General features: G+C 37.7%; 1 protein-coding gene across 7 annotated transcripts in view; it reads left to right on the top strand.

The window, feature by feature from the left end:
* The window catches only part of ZNF169 (zinc finger protein 169), a 55,722-nt gene that overhangs the window by 12,064 nt on the left and 20,731 nt on the right, over positions 1 to 22,927 (top strand). For 2 of the 7 annotated variants that reach the window (XM_070375241.1, XM_070375240.1), the window contains exons 2-3: positions 450 to 535; positions 6,260 to 6,353. The exons of 3 other annotated variants lie outside the window; for them this stretch is intronic. In XM_070375241.1, the coding sequence (XP_070231342.1) occupies positions 531 to 535; positions 6,260 to 6,353 (99 nt within the window). In that variant the 5' untranslated portion in view covers positions 450 to 530. Of the gene's footprint in view, positions 1 to 449; positions 536 to 6,259; positions 6,382 to 22,927 lie in introns of all 7 variants that reach the window. 2 more of the 7 variants (XM_070375243.1, XM_070375242.1) reach the window with 2 other exon arrangements.

The raw sequence follows: 22,927 nt of genomic DNA, 5'->3' as shown, positions 1-22,927 counted from the left end.
TCATGTTGATGTATGGACGAAATCAACACAATATTGTAAAGCAATTATCCTCCAATTTAAACAAATTAAAAAAAAACTGGAAAATGTAAATGTAAGAAATCTTTGATAACAAAATGCAGATCAATGGCTGTTGGGGAGGGGAGTGAAAGATTACAAAGGAGCACATTAGTCATTTTTGGAAATGACTAATAAATTTACTCTCTTCGGTGTTGTGATGTTTTCACAGGTGTATAAGTATTTCAAACTTACTAAGCTGTATACTTTAAATACGTGTATAATTGTGTGTCTAATATATGCCAATAAGATATAGTTTTTTAAATTAAAAAAAGAAGGGAGGCCTCTGATACCATCTTCAACCTGCTTTCCTTACCTCCTTCTTGCCTCTGCTAAACTGTGAGGCTGGATAGATGGGTACTCCTCCTACACATCCCTTTCTTCTCTTTCTCTAGCTCTGCCTATGCGACGAGTCTTCTCTAGGAAGAGCACTCACCAGACTAAGAACATGGCCCCAGGGCTCCTGACTACTAGGGATGAGGTGAGTCCTAAAATTTCTTCCTAGCTCTTATAGGATGGACCCATTTCTTTTGTCGTGTACCGGAGCTGCCTTGATGGTGTTAGGCTGTACCTACCTCTGATCTTGGAGGTGTGACTTGTCTTACCTGGAGCCTTTTCTTGGACTCCTCTGGTCCATTCATGAGCTATACATTCATCAAGTAGTAAATTGTCATCAGCACAGTTGAAACACAATTATGGTTATGTGCCCAGTGATTCCAGGGCCTAAAAGAGTGAAGGAAGGCTTTCAAAGGAGGAGCTGCCTGAGCTGACCCTGACAGATATGGCAAGTTGAAGAGCTGAAGGAATGTATTTCTGTGAGAATGTGACTGGAAGCCTAGCACGTCTCTGAGACCAGGGGATCTGCAGGCTGTCCCTCGTCATATGGGAAGCTTGGAGCCGTCCGTGGCCTTTTGTTACATCAGTTTTCTCTGTGTAGAGGTGAGGATGCTGACTTGCTGTCTGCTGGTGATTCATGGGTAGCTATAATTTGGCTGGCCCCATGCTTTATATTTAAACGAGTTTTCCACACTTAAAAATTGGAAGAATACACCTAAGTCCTGAGTCCACATTCTTGGTGCATATGACAAGTAGCTGGAACCAAACAGCATCCCCATGGTGTAGTCACAGCCTCTCGTGCCCCTTGACCCCATGGCTGAAGTGCCTGCTTCATTCATTCATTACTTGCCTCGGCTCTGAAGGTTTTGCTTTTACCCACTCTGAGTCTGAATGGAGATAGTTCAACCAGAATCCTGAAATCCAGGCTGAGGAGTTTGGGCTTGAACTTGGAACAAGTTAGGTTTGAAGGATTTTGAGAAGTTTGCCATAAGTAGTAATTGAATGAATATATGTCCTAAATGAAAGATTTTCTAATCCCTAAGACTAGGCAGCTTGTGACCTTGACATAATCAAATGGAGTTAATGTTTACTGACTGCCTAAACAGACGCCAGGTGGGATACTTCTATTGATTATTATCATTTACAAAAAATAGTGTCAGTTGGTCTAATTAAATTTTGTGTTGCCTGTAATAAAAAATATGACAAGTATAAAATTTTTTTGTTAGATCTGAACTGCTGAGCTCATATGGTAGGTATTTGCCTGTTACTGTATAAGTTAAAAATACTTGATTTTGATGTTATCAGATAACATTGAGGGCTGTATGTCCCTCAATTGTCAAATCTTTTATTTGAGAGAAAGTGTTTATGCAGTACATGCAATTCAGAATGTTTCCTAAGGTATTTGTGGGGGGAATTTCTTTTATAGGTTTCTCTTTACCATTACTGATATTAATAGAGAGACTTTCTTGGCCAAAATGAAACATTATTTTCCTGCCCCTTCCTGTGGGATCCTCGGCACACCCTGAACCATATCCTGTCTATGACCATCATCTCTCAATATACATTTTTTCCCTTTTATTCATTAATTAAAAATTGAACCCAGGGCATGAGCATCTGAGTAGCTTTGTTTTTATTTTTTAATATTTAATTTTTTTAAATTGTGAAAGTGTGATAACATATTCACAGGAGACTTGGAAAATACAGAACAATGTTACATATAGTTCCAGTATATTATAATTATTTTTTTAAGTAGAAAAGTTAAGATTTTTAGTTGGAGTTTCAAACTCTCATAAATTAATAGAATATAGAGAAGTAGAAGGGTTTAGTAGACCTGAAAAGCACTGTGAATGAATTCAGCATAATTAAAATTTATACAATTTTCACACAATAGTAGGATACAAATTCTATTCAAGTTCCTATAGACTGTAAACTAGGAGACACTGGAACATATCCAGGGACATAAAACAAGGTGCCAAAATTTCATGGTCTAAAAATGTTGAAATCATGCAGTCTATTCTCTTATCACTGTGAAATTATATTAGAAATTGATATCAAAGATATTTGAAAATAGCATATTTTCAGGTGCCATGTGACATTTATCAGGATAGATCTTCGACTTAGCCATCAAGAGCCTCAATAAAGTTAGACTGAAAAAAAAACACAGAGGATGATTGCAGAGAAGAAAGGTTGCCTATCTCCTTCATTTGGTTGTTTTTCTGGAACTTTATCTTGTCCCTTCATCTGGGACAAAACCCTCTGCTTTTTCATCCTGGTTAACTTTCTAGCTACTAGTGGTTTTCTAGCTACTGTGGGATTGTAGTTCTTCTTGCTTCTTCTGTCTGCCCTCTGATGGAAGAGGCTGAGAGGCTTGTATAAGCTTCCTGATGGGAGAGACTGGTGGTGAGAAAAACTGGGTCTTGCTCTGGTGGGCAGAGGTATGCTTGCTGCTGCTGCTGCTAAGATGCTTCAGTCATGTCCGACTCTGTGCGACCCCAGAGATGGCAGCCCACCAGGCTTCCCTGTCCCTGGGATTCTCCAGGCAAGAACACTGGAGTGGATTGCCATTTCCTTCTCCAGTGCATTGAAAGTGAAAAGTGAAAGTGAAGTCGCTCAGTCATGTCCAACTCCTAGCGACCCCATGGACTGCAGCCTACCAGGCTCCTCCCTCCATGGGATTTTCCAGGCAAGAGTACTGGAGTGGGGTGCTATTGCCTTCTCCATAAGAGGTATGCTTAGTAAAACTTTAATCCAATTATCTGCTGATGGGTGGGGTTTGGCCTGAGGCAGCTCAGCCCTGGGGTCTGTGGACTCTATTGTAGGGTTAATGGAGACCTCCAAGAGGACTTAGGCCAAAGAACCTCTTCCAGGACTGCTGCTGCCTTTGCCCCCATCCTTATGGTTAGCCACTGCTAACCCACATCTCCACAGCAGACCCTTCAACACAAGCAAGTCACTGCTCCTTTTCCCTGGGTTTTGGCATGTACAAGATTTTGTTTGTGTCCTCCCAGAGTGGAGTCTTTGAATCCTCCAATCCTGTGGAAGTCCTGTAATTGAATCCCACTGACCTTCAAAATCCGATTCGCTGGGGATTCCCAGTTCCTTTGCTGGATCCCCAGGCTGGGAAGCTGGATGTGGGGCTCAGAACTGTCACAACAATGGGAAAACTTCTTTGATAATATCATTCTCCTGATTGTTGGTTGCCCACCTAATGGGTATGGGATTTGATTTTGTGTTTGTGCTCTTCCTACCATCTAGTTGCGGCTTCTTCTTTGTCTCTGGACATGGGATATCTTTTTTGGTGAGTTCCAACATCCTCCTATTGATGGTTGTTCAACAGCTAGTTGTGATTTTGGTGCTTTGGCAGGACTGAGTAGCTTTGCTTTTAAGAAGTTTCCATACTTGCAGATATACGGTACTCATAACATACTTGTTTCATAAAGGGACACGATCTTAACTTACTCTGAAAGAAAACAGAACAATGGATTTGTTAGGTTTGTTTGTTTTGCTGTTAGTTATTTGAGACATAGAAATTTACGTATTTTCAGTTCAGTTCAGTCGCTCAGTCATATCCGACTCTTTACGACCCCATGGACTGCAGCATGCCAAACTTCCCTGTCCATCAACAACTCTCAGAGCTTACTCAAACTCATGTCTATTGAGTTGGTGATACCATCCAACCATCTCATCCTCTTTCACCCCTTCTCCTACCCTCAATCTTTCCCAGCATCAGGGTCTTTTCCAAGGAGTCAGTTCTTTGCATCAGATGGCCAAAGTATTGGAGTGTCAGTTTCAGCATCAGTCCTTCAATGAATATTCAGGACTGATTTCCTTTAGAACTGACTGGTTTGATCTCCTTGCAGTCCAAGAGACTCTAAAGAATTTTCTTCAAAACCACAGTTCGAAAGTGTCAATTCTTTGGCACTCAGCTTTCTTTATAGTCCAACTCTCACATCCATACATGACTACTGGAAAAACCATAGCTTTGACTAGATGGACCTTTGTCAGGCAAGTAATGTCTCTGCTTTTTAATATGCTGTCTAGTTTGGTCAAAACTTTTCTTCCAAGGAGCAAGTGTCTTTTAATTTCATGGCTGCAGTCACCATCTGCAGTGACTTTGGAGCCCCCCAAAATAGTCTCTCACTGTTTCCATTGTTTCCCTATCTATTTGCCATGGAGTGATGTGACTGGATGACATGATCTTGGTTTTTTGTATGTAGAGTTTTAAGCCAACTTTTTCACTCCCCTCTTTCACTTTCATCAGGAGGCTCTTTAGTTCTTCGCTTTCTGCCATAAGTGTGGTGTCATCTGCAAAACTGAGGTTACTGATATTTCTCCCAGCAATCTTGATTCCAGCTTGTGCTTCATCCATCCCAGCATTTCACATGATGTACTCTGCATATAAGTTAAATAAACAGGGTGACAATATACAGCCTTGATGTACTTCTTTCCCAATTTGGAACCAGTCTGTTGTTCCACGTCCAGTTCTAACTGTTGCTTCCTGACCTGCATATAGGTTTCTCAAGAGGCAGGTCAGGTAGTCTGGTATTCCCATCTCTTTCAGAATTTTCCACAGTTTATTGTGATCCACACAGTCAAAGGCTTTGGCATAGTCAATAAAGCAGAAGTAGATGTTTTTCTGGAACTCCCTTGCTTTTTCCATGATCCTGCGGATGTTAGTAATTTGATCTCTGGTTCCTCTGCCTTCTCTAAAACCAGCTTGAACATCTGGAAGTTCACGGTTCACGTATTGCTGAAGCCTGGCTTGGAGAATTTTGAGCATTACTTTACTAGCGTGAGATGAGTGCAATTGTGCAGTAGTTTGAGCATTCTTTGGCATTGCCTTTCTTTGGGATTGGAATGAAAACTGACGTTTTTCAGTCCTGTGGCCACTGCTGAGTTTTCCAAATTTGCTGGCATATTGAGTGCAGCACTTTGACAGCATCATCTTTCAGGATTTGGAATAGCTCAACTGGAATTCCATCACTTCCACTAGCTTTGTTCACCACTTTCTAATTCCATAATGTTTTCAGACCCCTCCCACCCTAGAGGTGGAGAAGGAAATGGCAACTCACTCCAGTATTCTTGCCTAGAGAATCCTGTGGATGGAGGAGCCTGGTGGGCTGCTGTCCATAGGGTCACACAGAGTCGGACACGACTGAAGCGACTTAGCATGCATGCATGCATTGGAGAAGGAAACGGCAACCCACTCCAGTAGTCTTGCCTGGAGAATCCCAGGCACAGAGGAGCCTGGTGGGCTGCCATCTGTGGGGTTGCACAGGGTCAGACATGAGTGAAGCAACTTAGCAGCAGCACTCCAGAGAAATCCTGCACTCATTAGGAGTCACTCCCCATTCTCCCCTCCCCCAGCTCTTGACAACTACTAATCTATTTGTATACATTTGGTTGTTCTGGATGTTGCATATAAATGGAATCATGTAATATATGGTGTTTTGTGGCTGTTTTCTTTCACTTGGCATAATATTTTCAAGATTCATCCACACTGTAGCCCAAACCAGTAATACTTTATTCTTCTTTAAGGTTGAATAATATTCCATTGTTTGGATATAAGCCATTTTGTTTACTCATTTATCAGTTGATGGATATTTCAATTATTCCTGTCACTATAATTTAATTAAGATTTTTGGTCTGTCTGTGTGCATCTGACAAGTTTTAATGATAAAATTATAGTATTTTAAAACTAGTGACTACACCACTATCATACCTTTTTTCACTTTAAAAAATGAAAAAAATCACAAACATTTACATTCAAATCAGTAACTCTACTGGTTAAATCATTAATAGATTTTCACTATTCCATCCCGCTGTGTTTCTCAGTCATTAGAAATTTAACCTGTTCTCAATGTTTCAGAATTGTTTCTATGGGAAATTTTATTCATGAAGTGAATTTTGGACTTACCACAGAATATGGCCAAGTGAAGAAAGATGCCACCAAATATGGCCAGGTGAAGAGAGATGAGTGTTTTAGATCATGTGAGTTACAATTCTATAGTAGAGCATCTGTGGGTTTTTGTCTGCTTTTAAAACCATTGACAAGATGCTCTAACACCTTTGCTCTCTATTCTGCTACCACTAGCTTTCCTTTCCCTCCTGCCAGATGTTTGTCCCTTCCTGTATCATAGGCTTTCCCCCTTTCCTTCTTATGGCATCTGTGTTCCCTTTCTCTCTACATGCCTCATCTTGATTTTTAGCCCTCTGATTTTTTCATGTCTATTCTGAATCTTACTCATGTTTTAAATTTAATTTTTCTTTTACTTAAAAAATTTTTGTTTTGGCTGTACATGGATTTTATTGTGGTACACAGGCTGTTTGGTGCATTGGCTTTCTCTAGTTGCAGAGCATGGGCTTAGTTGCCCTGAGGCTTGTGGGAGCTTAGTTCCCCAACCAGGGATCAAACTTGTGTCCCCTGCATTGGAAGGCAGATTTATAACCAGGGAAATCTCTAGATTTCTACTAGACCACCAGGGAAGTCCCTAAAGTTTAATTTTTTTTTTTTTTTTTTTGGTGTTACAAACCATAATTCACCCTGTGGATTAAATTTCCAGACAAGGACTTTAAACTCTCTAATATTAGCTATACTCAGTGAGGAAAGGAAAATAGCATTATCAACTATCAGATAAAATCAACTGCTAGACAAAGGGAAAGAAGAACATTTTGGAATGATAAAGAGGTCACGTCATCAGGAGGACATAACAGTTAGGTGTGTATATACTTATTCAAAATAGCAAAACTTCAAAATAATTGCCAGAATTAAAGGGAAAAAAAGACTCCCCTCTGAGTAATTGATAGGACAACGAGGTAAAATTTAGTAAAGAGGTAGATAATCTGAAGAAAACTAGCAACTGTGTTATCCTGGTTGATAGTTATAGAACACACCACCCTACAACTGTGGAATACACATTCTTTTCGAGTACATTTGGTATGCTCACCAAAATAGACTACATGGGGTTCTGTAAAGGAAATCTTAACAAATTTAAAAAGATGCAAAGAATACAAAGTATATATTTTGTGACTAAGAGAATTGTGTTAGAAGTCAACAGTAAAATATCTAAGTAAATTTCAAATATTGGAAATTAAACAATACAGTCCTTACTATCCTTACACCAAAGAAGAAATTGCCTAGAAAATCCCATGGGCAGAGGAGCCTGGTAGGCTGCAGTCCATGGGGTCGCGAAGAGTCAGACACTACTGAACGACTTCACTTTCACTTTTTACTTTCATGCATTGGAGAAGGAAATGGCAACCCACTCCAGTGTTCTTGCCTGGAGAATCCCAGGGATAGGGAGGCCTGGTGGGCTGCCGTCTATGGGGTTGCACAGAGTCGGACACGACTGAAGCGACTTAGCAGCAGCAGCAGCAGAGAATATTTCAAACAGACTGATGATGGAAATACAACTTACCAAAACTTGTGGGAGGCTAACTGAGTAGTTCTGCCTTGCCAGCCTTCCAGCAGTGTCATCCATCACTCTTGGGGCTAACCCATGCCTAGTGTCCAACTTGACCCATGAAGTGTCCCTAGAGGGCCTGAGAGGAAGACAGTATTGCTGATTGGGCCCACATATTTTCTCTTCCATTTCACTTTCTGTTCCTTATTGTGGAAGCTCAGGGTCTGTAATAAGCACTGAGGACATGCAAGTAGGCTTAGTAGTTGGGAATTTACTGAAACAAATACCCCAGAGCTATCACCTGCTTGCGTTCTTAGACTTGGATAGAGGCAGCTTATTGTAGCTACAGTGCTACCTTGCCAATTGGCTGATAAGCCACTTTGGACTTTATCTATATTTCTTGTTATCAGGCACATTGGGCCAAAACCCAAGGTCTCCTTTGCTTAATGAGGAAGATAACTTCAGGACAGAAACATCATAGGCTCTGCCTTTAATGGACTAATGTTGAATGGAAAATTCATGTATATAACATAAAACAGGAAATTCTGCAATAAAATGAAGACAAACCATCTTATTTTGTGAAAGAAGAAATCTCAGATATTGGGTTTCTTCATGGTACTGGGAATGCTCTTGCGGCATTGTCCTTGGGAGCCCGGTTTGGGGAAAGCTTGTAACACTGGCTTAGGTTGCTGCTGCTAAGTCACTTCAGTCGTGTCCGACTCTGTGTGACCCCAGAGACTGCAGCCCACCAGGCTCCCCCGTCCCTGGGATTCTCCAGGCAAGAACACTGGAGTGGGTTGCCATTTCCTTCTCCAATGCATGAAAGTGAAAAGTGAAAGTGAAGTCGTTCAGTCGTGTCTGACTCTTCGAGACCCCATGGACTGCAGCCTACCAAGCTCTTCCATCCATGGGATTTTCCAGGCAAGAGAACTGAAGTGGGCTGCCATTGCCTTCTCCCTGGCTTAGGTTAGGTTTCTCCAATACCTTCCCTGAGAAACTCATTTATTTCTGGCAGGTGACCATGTCTCCCAAAATTCTTCAGTAACAAGAACCAAGGGATTTGATGAGTATAAGATCAGTCTAAACTCAGAATTTCCTACAAAGAGAGTGATACTTCAGGAAGAAGAACCCACATTTGTGGAAATGTGTCGTTTATGGCAGAGGCTTCAGATTCAGTTATGAGCTCAGGCAACATCAGAAAATTCATTCTGGTGAGAACCTTATATGTAGGATAATGGAAGTAAATGCTTCATTGAAAGCTCAAAACTTACTCAATATCAGAGGATTCATTCTCACTTGTAAAGAGAGAAACTTTACAAGTGTACTGAATATTTTAAAAGCATCAGTCAAAATTCTGATCTTTCACATTAGCAATTTCACACCAGAGAGAAACCCTATGGATGTCACAGTGTAGGAAAAGAAAGGATTCAAATCCATCCCAGATCTCTTTCAGCACTGGGTTGGCAGGGCCCCTTGAGCTCAGAGGGGTGACCCTGCCTCTGTGACTCTTTGAGAGCCTCTGATGTAAGCAAAGAGTGGCAGCCTTGTCCCTTGGCCTGTGGTGGAATTGGCAGCCCTGACAACTTATGAATAGCCTTTCTTTCCTTAGCCTAATGATAGCCTAATCATTCCCCATGGCTCAGACAGTAAAGCGTCTGCCTGCAATGCGGGAGATCCAGGTTTGATCCTTGGGTTGGGAAGATCCCCTGGAGAAGGAAATGGCAACCCACTCCAGTATTCTTGCCTGGAAAATTCCATGGACAGAGGAGCCTGGTGGGCTATAGTCCATGGAGTCTCAAAGAGTCGGACACGACTGAGCGACTTCTCTTCACTTTCTTTCCTTGAAGGATAATGCATATTCACATTCTTCTTATCCCATCCCATTTTAAACTGCCTGCCTACTGACTATCCATGAGGAAGCCCTGGCACAAAAACTTTAAATCAAATATCTTAAATATGCATGAAGACCTAAAGGAAAATGAGGACATGGAATGAAAAGAACTAAGTCAGCAATATTTGAACAAATAGAGTATCAATAAAGAGAATTTATAAAAGAGGACCATATAGAAGTCTTGGTGCTGCAAGCTCAGTAACTGAACTGAAAAATTCATTATAGGGATTCAACAACATATTTAAACAAGGAAAATTAAGTCTGTGCCACTTGGAAATACTTCAATTGAAGTTACCCATTCTGAGGAACAGAAAGAAAAGATTAGTAAAATGTGAACAGTTCTTGAAAGACCTGTGCGACACCATCAGGTTTACTTTACATACACATAATGGAAATTGCAGAAGGAAAGAAGAAAGAAAATTCCAAGAAATAATATCCAGAAACTTCCCATGTTTGATGAAAGACATAAATCTATACATCCAAGACACTCAACAAACTCCAAGTAAGATAAACTAAAAAAAAATCCACATTAGGACATAGTAGTCAAATTGTCAAAACCCAAAGACAGAATTTTGAAAACAGCAAGTAAGAAGTTGTTTGTTACCTGCAAAAGACCCTAAAATAGATTAACAGACAATTTTTAATCAGAGCCCATGGAGGCCACCAGTCAGTGGGATCACATATTTTAAATCTTGGAAGAAACACTGTGAACTAAGAATTCTATATCTGGCAAGTTATTCTTGAAAAATGAAGGATAAATCAAGATGTTAATTTAAACAAAACCTGAGAGAGCTCATTAATGATAGACCTGCTCTATAAAAACCCTGAACCAAAAAAACAAAACTTCAGGCTGAACTGAAAATACATTAGGTAGTTACTCTAAACCATTAGAAAGAGAAGTGAATGCTAGTGCATAAGCTAGTATAAAAGCCAATATTATTGTGCTTTTTTGTGTAGTTTATAACTTCTGCTTTTTCTATGTGGTTTCAGGCAAACACAGAAAGTATACATCTATATTAGTGAGCATACACGGTATAAAGATGTAATCTTGGACAATTAGAAAATAAGGGGAGTGGGATGGAAAAATATAGGAGCAAGAGTGCTGGTATACTATTGAAACTAAGTTAGTAGACTTTTACAAGTTAAAAATGTTAACATGTTAACCACTAAGAAACTACTTAAAAATACACAGAAAATTAAAGAAGGGGATAAAGGTGAAAAAAAACCACAAGGGAAAAAAATATTTTAAAAGGCAGCAATGGAGGAATTGAGAAACAAAAGACATACACAGAAAACAAATGGCTAAATGGCAAAGGTAAATCCTTCCTTTTCAATAAACACATTCAATGTAAGTAGTATAAAATCCCCAGTCAAAAGGCCTAGGTTAGCAGTTTGGATTTTAAAAAGAAAAACAAGATCTGTGTGTGGTTGTCTATAGGAGACTTACTTTAGATATATAGATATAAAGAGGTTGAAAGTAAGAATGGAAAGAAGTGAAAGTAAGAGTGAAAGAAAGAATGGAAAAGATGTTTCATACTAATAGTAACCAAAAAAGAGTTGAGATAGCTGTACTGAGACAAAGTAGATTTTAAATTAGGAAAAGATAACAAGATGAAGAAAGATATCATATATTGATAAAAAGCTTACTACAGAAAGAAGATATAATGATTATAATATATATCAATATATAAAAAACATATGGAATGACAATGGACAGAATTGAGAGAGAAAATAGTTATACAATAATGGTTGATGAGTTTAATACTCAGCTTTATATACTGCATAGGGCAGCCAGATAGGAGATCAACAAGGAAAAATAGAACTTGAATCACACTATAAATCAATTGCACCTAACATGTACAGAACACACCACCCAACAACAATAAAATATATATTCCACTTAAGTGCACATCAAACATTTTCCAGGACAGACCATATCTTACGCCACAGGTAAGTCAGTAAGTCTTAAGTTTGAAATGATTAAAATCTTACAGAGTAACTTTTCTGTTCACAGTGGAATGAAACTAGAAATGAATAACAATTTTGGAAAATTCACAAATATGTGGAAACTAAGTAGGACACTCTTAAACAACTAATGTATCAAAGAAGAAAAGTCACATAAAGAAAATACTTTGGGAAAAAAATGGAAATTAAAACATGACATACCAAAACTTATGGAATATGGTGAAAGCAGTGCTTAGAGGGAAATTTATAACTGTAAATGCACATATTAAAGGAGAACTTAATAACCTAACTGTATAACCTGTATAACTAGAAAAAGAAGCACCAAGTAAACCCAGGCTAGCAGAAGGAAGAGAAATAACAAAAGTTAGAGCAAAGACAAATAGAGAATAGAAAAATGACAGAGAAATCAAGAAAACCTAAAGTTGGTTTGTTAAAATGATCATCTAAATTGACTAACAAAAAAATAAAACTCAAGTTACTCTAATCAGAAATCAGAAATTGAAAACTTTATTATCAATTTTTTAAAGATATAAAGGATTGTAAGGGAATACTATCAACAGATATGCTGCCCAAGGTGAAATTAACACATTTTGAGGCATACACATTTCTATCTAAACTTCCTCAGTAAAGAATAGAAATTATGAATAGATCTATAATTAATGAGAATATTGGATCAGTAATTAAAAAAAAAACTCTCAACAGAGAAAAGCTTACAGTGAGATGGCTTCAGTTATTAATTCTACTAAATATATAAAGAAGAGTTAAGACAAATCTTTCTCAAGCTATTCAAAAATATTGGAGAGGACACTTCCTATCTAATTCTGTGACAAATTGCTCTGACTCCAGAGGTCTCAGACAAACAGTCTTCAAGAAAAGAAAACTACAAGCTAATATTCCTTATTAATATAGGGACAAAAGTCTTCACCAAGATGCTCTCAAAGTGAATCCAGCAGCATATTAGACCGATAGAGGTTTACAATGTGTTTTAGAATATTAATATCCTGTAATACTGCATTCAGAGAATAAAATATAAAAACTGCATGAACATTTTAGTTGATGACAAAAAAGCATTTGACAAAATTCAGCATTCTTTTCATGATAAAAATATTGAGTAAACTAGGAATAGATGTAAACTTCCTCAACATGATAAAGGCCTTATATGAAAAAATCTACACTAATATTATTCTTACTGGTGAAAGACTGAAAACTTTTCCCTGAAGAACAGTGCAAGATAAGGATTTCAGCTTTTGCCACTTCTGTTCATCATAGTACTGACAGTTCTAGCCATAATTAGGCAGAAAAAGAAAAGATCCAAGTTGGAAAAGAAGCAAAATTATATCTTCACTGAAGACATTATCTCAAATCTATACAACAATCCACAAAACGTTGTTAGAGCTGATAAATTAATTCAGCAGTTTCAGGAGACAAAATCAACACAAAAATGACAGTTGTATCTATTTGTTTCCAAAGACCTATTCAAACAGGAAATATATATTTTTTTAATTCCATTTGTAATGGCATCAAAAATAATGTTCTGCTATAAACTTAACCAAGGAGTCAAAATAAATGTTCACTGAGAAGTGCAAAACATTGCTAAAATTAAAGAAGACCTAAGTAAATGGAAAGACTTCCCATGCTTATGGATTGGAAGACAATATTCCTGCAAAGACGGTAATATCCAAAGTGATCTATGGATTCAGTACAGTCCCTCTCAAAATATCTTTCATGTTTTATATAAATAGAAAAAAAAAACCCTAAAATTCATTTGGAATCTCATAGGACCCTGAAGTCAAAAGAATCTTGAAAAAGGAAAAGAAAGTTGGAGGACTCACTCTGCTTGGTTTCAGTACTTAGTACCAAGCTACAGACAGTGACAAAAGTGTCAAACTGCCATAAGTATAAACATATAGATTAGTGGAATAGAACTGAGAGCTTAGCAAAATATCTCTTATATATGGTCGATTGATTTTTGACAAGGATGCCAAGACTATTCAGTTGAAAAAGAACAGTCTATACAAGTGGTGCTTGGACAACTGGATATCCACAACTAAAAGAACACACTTGAGATAAATGAAAAATTAAAAATCCTCTGCAAAGAAATAGAAGATACAATGAATCAGCATGTAGAAATTTCAGAACTGAGACATATGTACCTAAAAGAAAAAGCTCAATAGATCGACTTAACAGCAGGTTAGAGGTAACAGAGAAATTATTGAATTAGAAGACAGAATAATATAAATTACCCAGTCTGTGCAACAGGGAGAAAATGTAGTGGGAAAAAGATGAACAGCCTCAAGAACTGTGAGAGTATAACAAAGTATCTTAACATTTGTGTTACCACAGTTCTAGAAGAAGAAGCAAAGAAGGGCAGGGTTGAAAAAGTATTAGAATAATTAATGGCTGAAAAGTTCCTAAATTTGGCAAGGGACCTACAGATTCAAAAAGCTTAGTATATCCCAAACGTGATAAGCCCACTGAAATCCATGCCAAGACACATTATAATGAAACTGTTGAAGACTAAAAATGAAGAAAACATCTTGAAATCAACTGGAGAAAAATAACACATTTCTTACAGGGGAAGAAAACCGTTAGAATGGTAGTGAATTTCTCATCAGAAATGACAGAGGCTAGATGGAAAGTGATGCAATTTTCCAGGTGCTGAAAGAAAATAATTACAAACCCTGAATCCTATATGAAATAAAAATATTTTTCAGAAATGAAGGGAAATCAGGGCATACTTAAAGGAAAACTCAGAATTTGTCTCCAGCAGATGAGGAAAGGCAATTTTATAAACAAAAAGGAAACAATAAAAGAGGGAACCTTGGAACATCTGTGTGCAGTAAAAGTTAACATAGCAGTCTGTCCTTAGAAAGTCCTGCTGGTAAGACTATCTTTTGGCTAGAATGGGAATCTTGTATTTTAGGTGGATTGGCACCATTCCCAGAGCTAATAAGAATGGCTCTCTGTGCCTAAAACTATGCAAACAATGGGTTTATGCTTTTCTTCTAGTATCTTGAATTTTGGTGTGTGCTAGGCGGAAGGTGCCTGTGTGACCAGCCCACCATTTAAAAAGCTGGGCAGTGAGCTGCTAATGAGCTTCTTTGTGAAAACATTTAGCACATGTTGTTATAAATCCTTTTTGAAAGAATTAAGTGGGGTCATGTGGGGACTCCAATGGGAGAAAGAAGATTTGGGGTGTTTATTCCTGGTTTCCTCTGGATTTAATCTCTTGTATCATTTCCCTTTGCTAATTTTGCTTTGTATCATTTTGTTGTAATTATAGCCACTTGTGATAGGTTTTGTGCATCTTCCTAGTAAATATCAAACTTGGGGGTGGTCTTGATGACCCTTGGCACAATTAGGAAGAGAGTAAACATCATAATGAAAAATAAGCACTTTGCTTATGTATGAATTTTTCTAAACCTATTTTGATGGTTAAAGTAAAAATTATTACACAGCCTGAGGTGATTCTAAATGTATATAGAAGTAAACACTTAAGAAAATGACAATTTAAACAGAAAGGACAAGAGGATGTAATGGGAGGTAAAGTTTCCATACTTCAAACTGGTAAAATGACAATACAAGTAGACCAATAAGTTATGTGTGTGTATGTGTATATATATATATATATATATATATATATATATATAATGTAGCACCTAGAGCAACTACTAAAAATCTATACAAAGAGGTACACTAAAAAACAATATAGATAAAAGAGAATGTTAAAAAAAATTCAAGTAACTGACAGTAAGTCAGTAATAAGAAAACATAAGCAGAGGGAACAAAATTAAAATGGTCTAAATACACCAACTAAGAGAGACTGGACTGGAAGAAACACAAGCTGGAATCAAGATTGCCGGGAGAAATATCAATAACCTCAGATATGCAGATGACACCACCCTTATGGCAGAAAGTGAAGAGGAACTCAAAAGCCTCTTGATGAAAGTGAAAGTGGAGAGTGAAAAAGTTGGCTTAAAGCTCAACATTCAGAAAACGAAGATCATGGCATCCGATCCCATCACTTCATGGGAAATAGATGGGGAAACAGTGGAAACAGTGTCAGACTTTGTTTTTTTGGGCTCCAAAATCACTGCAGATGGTGACTGCAGCCACGAAATTAAAGGACGCTTACTCCTTGGAAGGAAAGTTATGACCAACCTAGATAGCATATTCAAAAGCAGAGACATTATTTTGCCAACAAAGGTCCATCTAGTCAAGGCTATGGTTTTTCCTGTGGTCATGTATGGATGTGAGAGTTGGACTGTGAAGAAGGCTGACTGCCGAAGAATTAATGCTTTTGAACTGTGGTGTTGAAGAAGACTCTTAAGAGTCCCTTGGACTGCAAGGAGATCCAACCAGTCCATTCTGAAGGAGATCAGCCCTGGGATTTCTTTGGAGGGAATGATGCTGAAGCTGAAACTCCAGTACTTTGGCCACCTCATGCGAAGAGTTGACTCATTGGAAAAGACTCTGATGCTGGGAGGGATTGGGGGCAGGAGGAGAAGGGGATGACAGAGGATGAGGTGGCTGGATGGCATCACTGATTCAATGGACGTGAGTCTGAGTGAACTCCGGGAGTTGGTGATGGACAGGGAGGCCTGGCGTGCTGCAGTTCATGGGGTCGCAAAGAGTCGGACACGACTGAGCGACTGAACTGAACTGAAGAGAGACTGACATCAAAAAAAGACTCTATATGCTATCTAAGTGAAGCATCAAATGTAACAGCATAGGCAGATTAGAAAAAGAAGGATTAAAAAGATTAAAAAGATTTTAATAAAGATAATGAAGATTTTAATTTTAATAAAGATTTTAAAAGATTAAAAAGAAGATGCAGACATTAGTCAAAGGAAAGCACAGGTTCCTATATTAATATAAAGTAAGATAAACTTCAAAGAAAATTCTCAGACACAAAGAACGGTAAGTGGGTCACTTCACCAGGAAGACATTGGGGTCCTTAATGTGTGTGCATGGGCTTCCCCCATGGCTCAGTGGTAAAGAATCCACCTGCAATGCAGTGGAGATACCAGTTTGATCCCTGAGTTGGGAAGATCCCCTGGAGGAGGAAATGGCATCCCACTCCAGTATTCTTGCCTGAAACACCCCATGGGCAGAGGAGCCTGGTGGGCTATAGTCCAAGGGGTTGGAAAGAGTTGGACACAACTGAGTGACTAAGCACCAATGTATATGCATCAAATAACTGAGCTTCAAAAGACGTGAAGAGAAAACTGAAAGGAGAAATAGACAAATCAACAATAAGAGATTTCAACACTTTTCTGTCAAAGTTAGAGAATAATTAGGCCCAAATCAGTAAGAGCTCCACGCTGTCAACCAATAGAATCGAATCAACATTTATAGAGCATTTCACCTTAGCACAATAGCAAAATGCATATTCATAAAGTTAACCTGGCATTTCCAAGGGTTCCATATCTGCAGATTCAACCAATTGCTGATCAAAAAGGTAAAAAAAAAAAAAAAAAAAATTTTGGAAAGTTCCAAAAAGCAAAATTGGAATTTTCTGTGACTAGCAACTGCTTACATAGCATTGACATTATGTTAAGCATTAAAAGTAATCTAGAGATGACTTAAAGTATATAGGAGGATGTGTCTAGGTTACATGCAAATACCATGCTGTTTTATATTAGGGGACTTGGGCATCTGTAGATTTTGAGGGGAGTTCTGGAACCACTTCTCCATGGGTGCTGAGGGATGACTGTACCAACATAGACATTTCCTGGGCTCAAAACAACACATAAGACACAATAATTTGTTTACCTTAAGAAATTTTTAAAAATTTAAGTTGAACAAAATATGTTGTTTGACCACAATGGAATCAAATTTGACATCAATAAGAGAAAGTTAACAGAAAAATCTCTATAAACACTTAGAAAATAACAGACTTCTAAATAATCTGTTCACCAAAAATGATGTCCCAGGAGAAATCAAAACATGCATAAAAGTGAATGAAAAGGAAAATATGAGATATCAAAGTATGTGGGATGCAGCTAAAGCAGTCATGAGAGAAAAACTTGTAGCATTAAATCTATATGTGAAAAACAGGAAATCTCAAGTCAGCAATCTAGGCTTCAAAATGGCTGTCTGAGGAGGCCTTACAAATAGTTGTGAAAAGAAGAGAAGCGAAGAGCAAAGGAGAAAAGGAAAGATATACCCATTTGAATGCAGAGTTCCAAAGAATAGCAAGGAGAGATAAGAAAGCCTTCCTCAGCAATCAATGCAAAGAAATAGAGGAAAACAACAGAATGGGAAATACTAGAGATCTCTTCAAGAAAATTAGAGATACCAAGGGAACATTTCATGCAAAGATGGGCTCGATAAAGGACAGATATGGTATGGACCTAACAGAAGCAGAAGATATTAAGAAGAGGTGGCAAGAATACATAGAAGAACTGTACAAAAAAGATCTTCACGACCCAGATAATCACGATGGTGTGATGACTCACCTAGAGCCAGACATCCTGGAATGTGAAGTCAAGTGGGCCTTAGGAAGCATCACTATGAACAAAGCTAGTGGAGGTGATGGCATTCAAGTTGAGCTATTTCAAATCCTGAAAAATGATGCTGTGAAAGTGCTGCACTCAATATGCCAGCAAATTTGGAAAACTCAGCAGTAGCCACAGGACTGGAAAAGGTCAGTTTTCATTCCAATCCCAAAGAAAGGCAATGCCAAAGAATGCTCAAACTATCACACAATTGCACTCGTCTCACACGCTAGTAAAGTAGTGCTCAAAATTCTCCAAGCCAGGCTTCAGCAATACGTGAACCATGAACTTCCAGATGTTCAAGCTGGTTTTAGAAAAGGCAGAGGAACCAGAGATCAAATTGCCAACATCATCTGGATCATTGAAAAAGCAAGAGAGTTCCAGAAAAACATTTATTTCTGCTTTATTGACTATGCCAAAGCCTTTGACTGTGTGGATCACAATAAACTGTGGAAAGTTCTGAAAGGGGAATACTAGACCACCTGACCTGCCTCTTGAGAAACCTATATGCAGGTCAGGAAGCAACAGTTAGAACTAGACATGGAACAATAGACTGGTTCCAAATAAGAAAAGGAGTAAATTAAGGCTGTATATTGTCACCCTGCTTACTTAACTTATATTCAGAGTACATCATGAGAAATGCTGGGCTGGATGAAGCACAAGCTGGAATCAAGATTGCCGGGAGAAATATCAATAACTTCAGATATGCAGATGACACCACCCTTGTGGCAGAAAGCGAAGAACTAAAGAGCCTCTTGATGAAAGTGAAAGAGGAGAGTGAAAAAGTTGGCTTAAAGCTCAACATTCAGAAAACTAAGATCATGGCATCTGGTCCCATCACTTCATGGCAAATAGATGAGGAAACGGTGGCTGACTTTATTTTTCTGGGCTCCAAAATCACTGCAGATGGTGACTGCAGCCATGAAATTAAAAGATGCTTACTCCTTGGAAGGAAAGTTATGACCAACCTAGTTAGCATATTGAAAATCAGAGACATTACTTTGCCAACAAAGGTCCATCTAGTCAAGGCTATGGTTTTTCCAGTGGTCATGTATGTATGTGAAAGTTGGACTATAAAGAAAGCTGAGCACTGAAGAATTGATGCTTTGAACTGTGGTGTTGGAGAAGACTCTTGAGAATCCCTTGGACTGCAAGGAGATCCAACCAGTCCATCCTAAAGGAGATCAGTCCTAGGTGTTCATTGGAAGGACTGATGCTGAAGCTGAAACTCCAGTATTTTGGCCACTTGATAGGAAGAGCTGACTCGTTTGAAAAGACCCTGATGCTGGGAAGGATTGAAAGCAGGAGGAGAAGGGGATGACAGAGGATGAGATGGTTAGATGGCATCACCAACTCAATGGACATGAATTTGGGTAAACTCCAGCAGTTGGTGATGGACAGGGAGGCCTGGAATGCTGCAGTTCATGGGGTCGCAAAGAGTTGGACATGACTGAGCGACTGAACTGAACTGAATCTAGGCTTCTGCCTCAAGAACTTAGAAAAATGAGAGCAAAATAAACTCAGAGGAGCAAATAGAAGGAAATAATAGTGATAAAGGCAGAAATCAATGAAATTGGAAATAAAAAGAATAGAGAAAAATCAGTGAAATAAAGAGCTGATTCTTTGAAAATAATAAAATTGACAAAACTTGTAAAGAAGACTAAAGGAGTAGGCACAAAATGCCAGTATCAGAAGTGAAACAGAAGTTATTACTACATACTCTGTAGCCATCAACAGAATATCCACCCATACATTTGGCAACTTAGATGAAAAGGGACTGGTTTCCTTGAAAAACATAAACTATTGTACTTTAACTCGACCAATATGGAATAGATAATTTAAACAGGGCTATAATTATTAGCCAAACCACAGAAACAACCTAAGTTGTTGACAATCTAAATGTCCATCAATGGATGAATGGACATCCATTGATGAATATATGTATATATGTATGAATGTATGTATATGTGTACATACATACAATGAAATATTATTTTCAGCCATAAGAAATCTTGTCACTTGCAACAACATAGATGGATCTTGGGGGCATCGTGCTAAAAGAAAATAAGTCAGAGAAAGACAAATACTATATGCTGTTATATATCTTTAGAAAAGAAGAAAAGGTTACATATAGAGAACAGACAGGTGTTGGTGGTAGCAGGAGGTGGTGGGGGGGGGGGTGAAATGAGTAAGGGGGGTGAAAAGGTATAAACTTCCAGTTAGAAAATGAATGTCATGGGAATGTACTGTACATCATGGTGACTACAGTTAGTTATGTTGTATATATGAAAGTTGCTAAGAGAATAGATCTTAAAAGTTCTCATCACAAGAAAAAGAGTTTTGTAATTATGTATGGTGATGCATGTTAACTAGACTTATTGTAGTGATCATTCTGCAATGTCTACAAAGATCAAGTCACATTGTACACCTGAAACTAATATAATGTGATATATCAGTTATACCTCAATTAAAAATATGATAAAAGAAAAAAGATAATCCAATTTATAATTTTAAAAACTCCTACAAAAGAAATTTATAGGCCCAGGTGATTTAATGCAGAATCTGCCAAATTTTCAAAGGAGTCTTAAACACAAATGCTACATGATTTTTTTTCAGAAAATAGGGAGGAACACTTCCTAATTCACTTTGTGGAGCAGATATTATGCTGGTAATAAAATCGGACAAGAACAATAGAAAAAAGAAAACTACAGGTCAACATTTCTCATGAATATAGACATGAAAATCCTTAAATTATTATGCAGATTAAATTCAACAATATGTAGAAATAATTGTACACCGTTATCAAGCATGGTTTATTCCAGGGACACAAGACTGGCTCTGTATTTGTAACTTAATCAGTATAATCCCCCATATTAACAGGCTAAAGAAGAAAAAGCATGTGATTATATCAGTTGATGCATTATAGTCATTTGGCAGAATACAATAAACATTTGTGGGAAATGTAAAAAACACCTTAAGATAGAAACGGGAACTCCTTTACTTGATTAGGGACATCTACAAAAAAATCTGTAAGTAGGATTATTCTTATTTTTTTTTTAATTTAATTTTATTTTTAAACTTTACATAATTGTATTAGTTTTGCCAAATATCAAAATGAATCCATCACAGGTATACATGTGCTCCCCATCCTGAACCCTCCATAAACATATACTTAATATAAAATTTTCACCATTTTAAAATGTCCAGTTCAGTGGCATTGTTTATTCACACCATTATGCAGTCATCACCATTCATTTCCAGAACTTTTTCATCTTCCCAGGATAAAACTATGCATTATATAATAACTACCTGTTCCTAGCCCACTCCCCCTCCCAGCTCCTGGTAACCTCTGTTTTACTTTGTCTCCATGAATTTGCCTATTTCAGGTACCTGCTGTAAGTGGAATCAAACAATATTTGTCATTTGTGACTGGCTTATTTCACTTAGCATAATGTTTTTAGGGCTAATCTCTTGATTTAACATGTATCAGAATTTCTTTGCTTTTTAAGGCTGAATTATGTACAGTTATGTGTATATATGTACTGCATTTTCTTATCTGTTTGTCTGTTGGTGGACATTAGGGTTGTTTCCACCTTTGGGCTATTGTGAATAATGCTGTTATGGACATTGGTGTATGAGTCTATTGAATTCTTGCTTTTGATTCTTTGGGGGTATACACCCATGATTCAAATTGCTAGATCATATGATAAATTGAAATTTTTTTAAATTGATGTATTTAACTTTTTGAGGAACTGCTAAGCTCTTTCCCACAGAAACCACATCATTTACTTTTCCCACAACAATAAATAGAGGTTCTAGTTTCTCCATGTGTGTGTGCTCAGTCATGTCCGACTCCATGGACTGTAGCCTGCCTGGCTCCTCTGTCCATGTAATTTTCCAGGCAGAAATACTGGAGTGGGTTGCCATTTCCTACTCCAATTTCTACTCCAGTTTCTCCACATCCTCCCCAAATGTTCTTTCCTGTTTCTTTGGTAATAGCTATCCTAATGAGTGTGATGTGGTATCTTTGTGGAGCAGTTTTTTTAATGCTTTGAGACATTATGTTTCCTTCTCATATCAAGTACAAGGCAAGGATGTCTGTTCTTACCACTCTTATTCATTATTGTGCTAGAGGCAAGAACAGGAAATAAAATACATATAGATTATAAGGAAAGAAATCTGCCCCTGTATGCAAATCCTCTGATTGTCTACGTAGGAAATCTTAAGGAATCTAGGAGAAAAAAAACCCCCGAGAGTTAGTGAGTTCCACCAGGTTGCCAGATTCAGGATAAGCATACAGTTTATTACTGTATCCTGGCAGTTGTTCTGTATCATGAACAATTGGTCACTGAACTAAAAATACAGTATCATTAAAATCACTAAAAAAAGAAAAACAAAAGAATTTTTAGGTATCAGTTTTTTAACAAAGCATATGTGGATTTGTATACTGAAAACCACAATAGCTGTTGAAAGAAATCAAAGAACATCTCGGTAAATAGAAAGACATCTCATCTCATGTTCATAGATTTGAAGAGTCAACATGATAAAGATGTTGGTTCTTCCTAAATTGATATACAGCTTTAATGCAAATCTTGTCCAAATTCCAGAAACATTTTTTAGTAGATACAGGTGAGATTATTCTAAAATTTTTTGTGAAAAAGCATATGGCTTAGAATAGCTAAAATAATCTTTTAAAATGAAGACTAAAGGAGGAAGAATCCATTTATCTGATTTCAAGACCTATGGTATAGCTACATTAATCAAAACAGTGTTTTCCA

Source organism: Bos mutus, chromosome 8, assembly GCF_027580195.1.
Source record: "Bos mutus isolate GX-2022 chromosome 8, NWIPB_WYAK_1.1, whole genome shotgun sequence".
Classification (NCBI taxonomy): domain Eukaryota; kingdom Metazoa; phylum Chordata; class Mammalia; order Artiodactyla; family Bovidae; genus Bos; species Bos mutus.
Note: the sequence above shows the minus strand (reverse complement) of the source record. Positions and strands in the feature narration are given on the sequence as shown.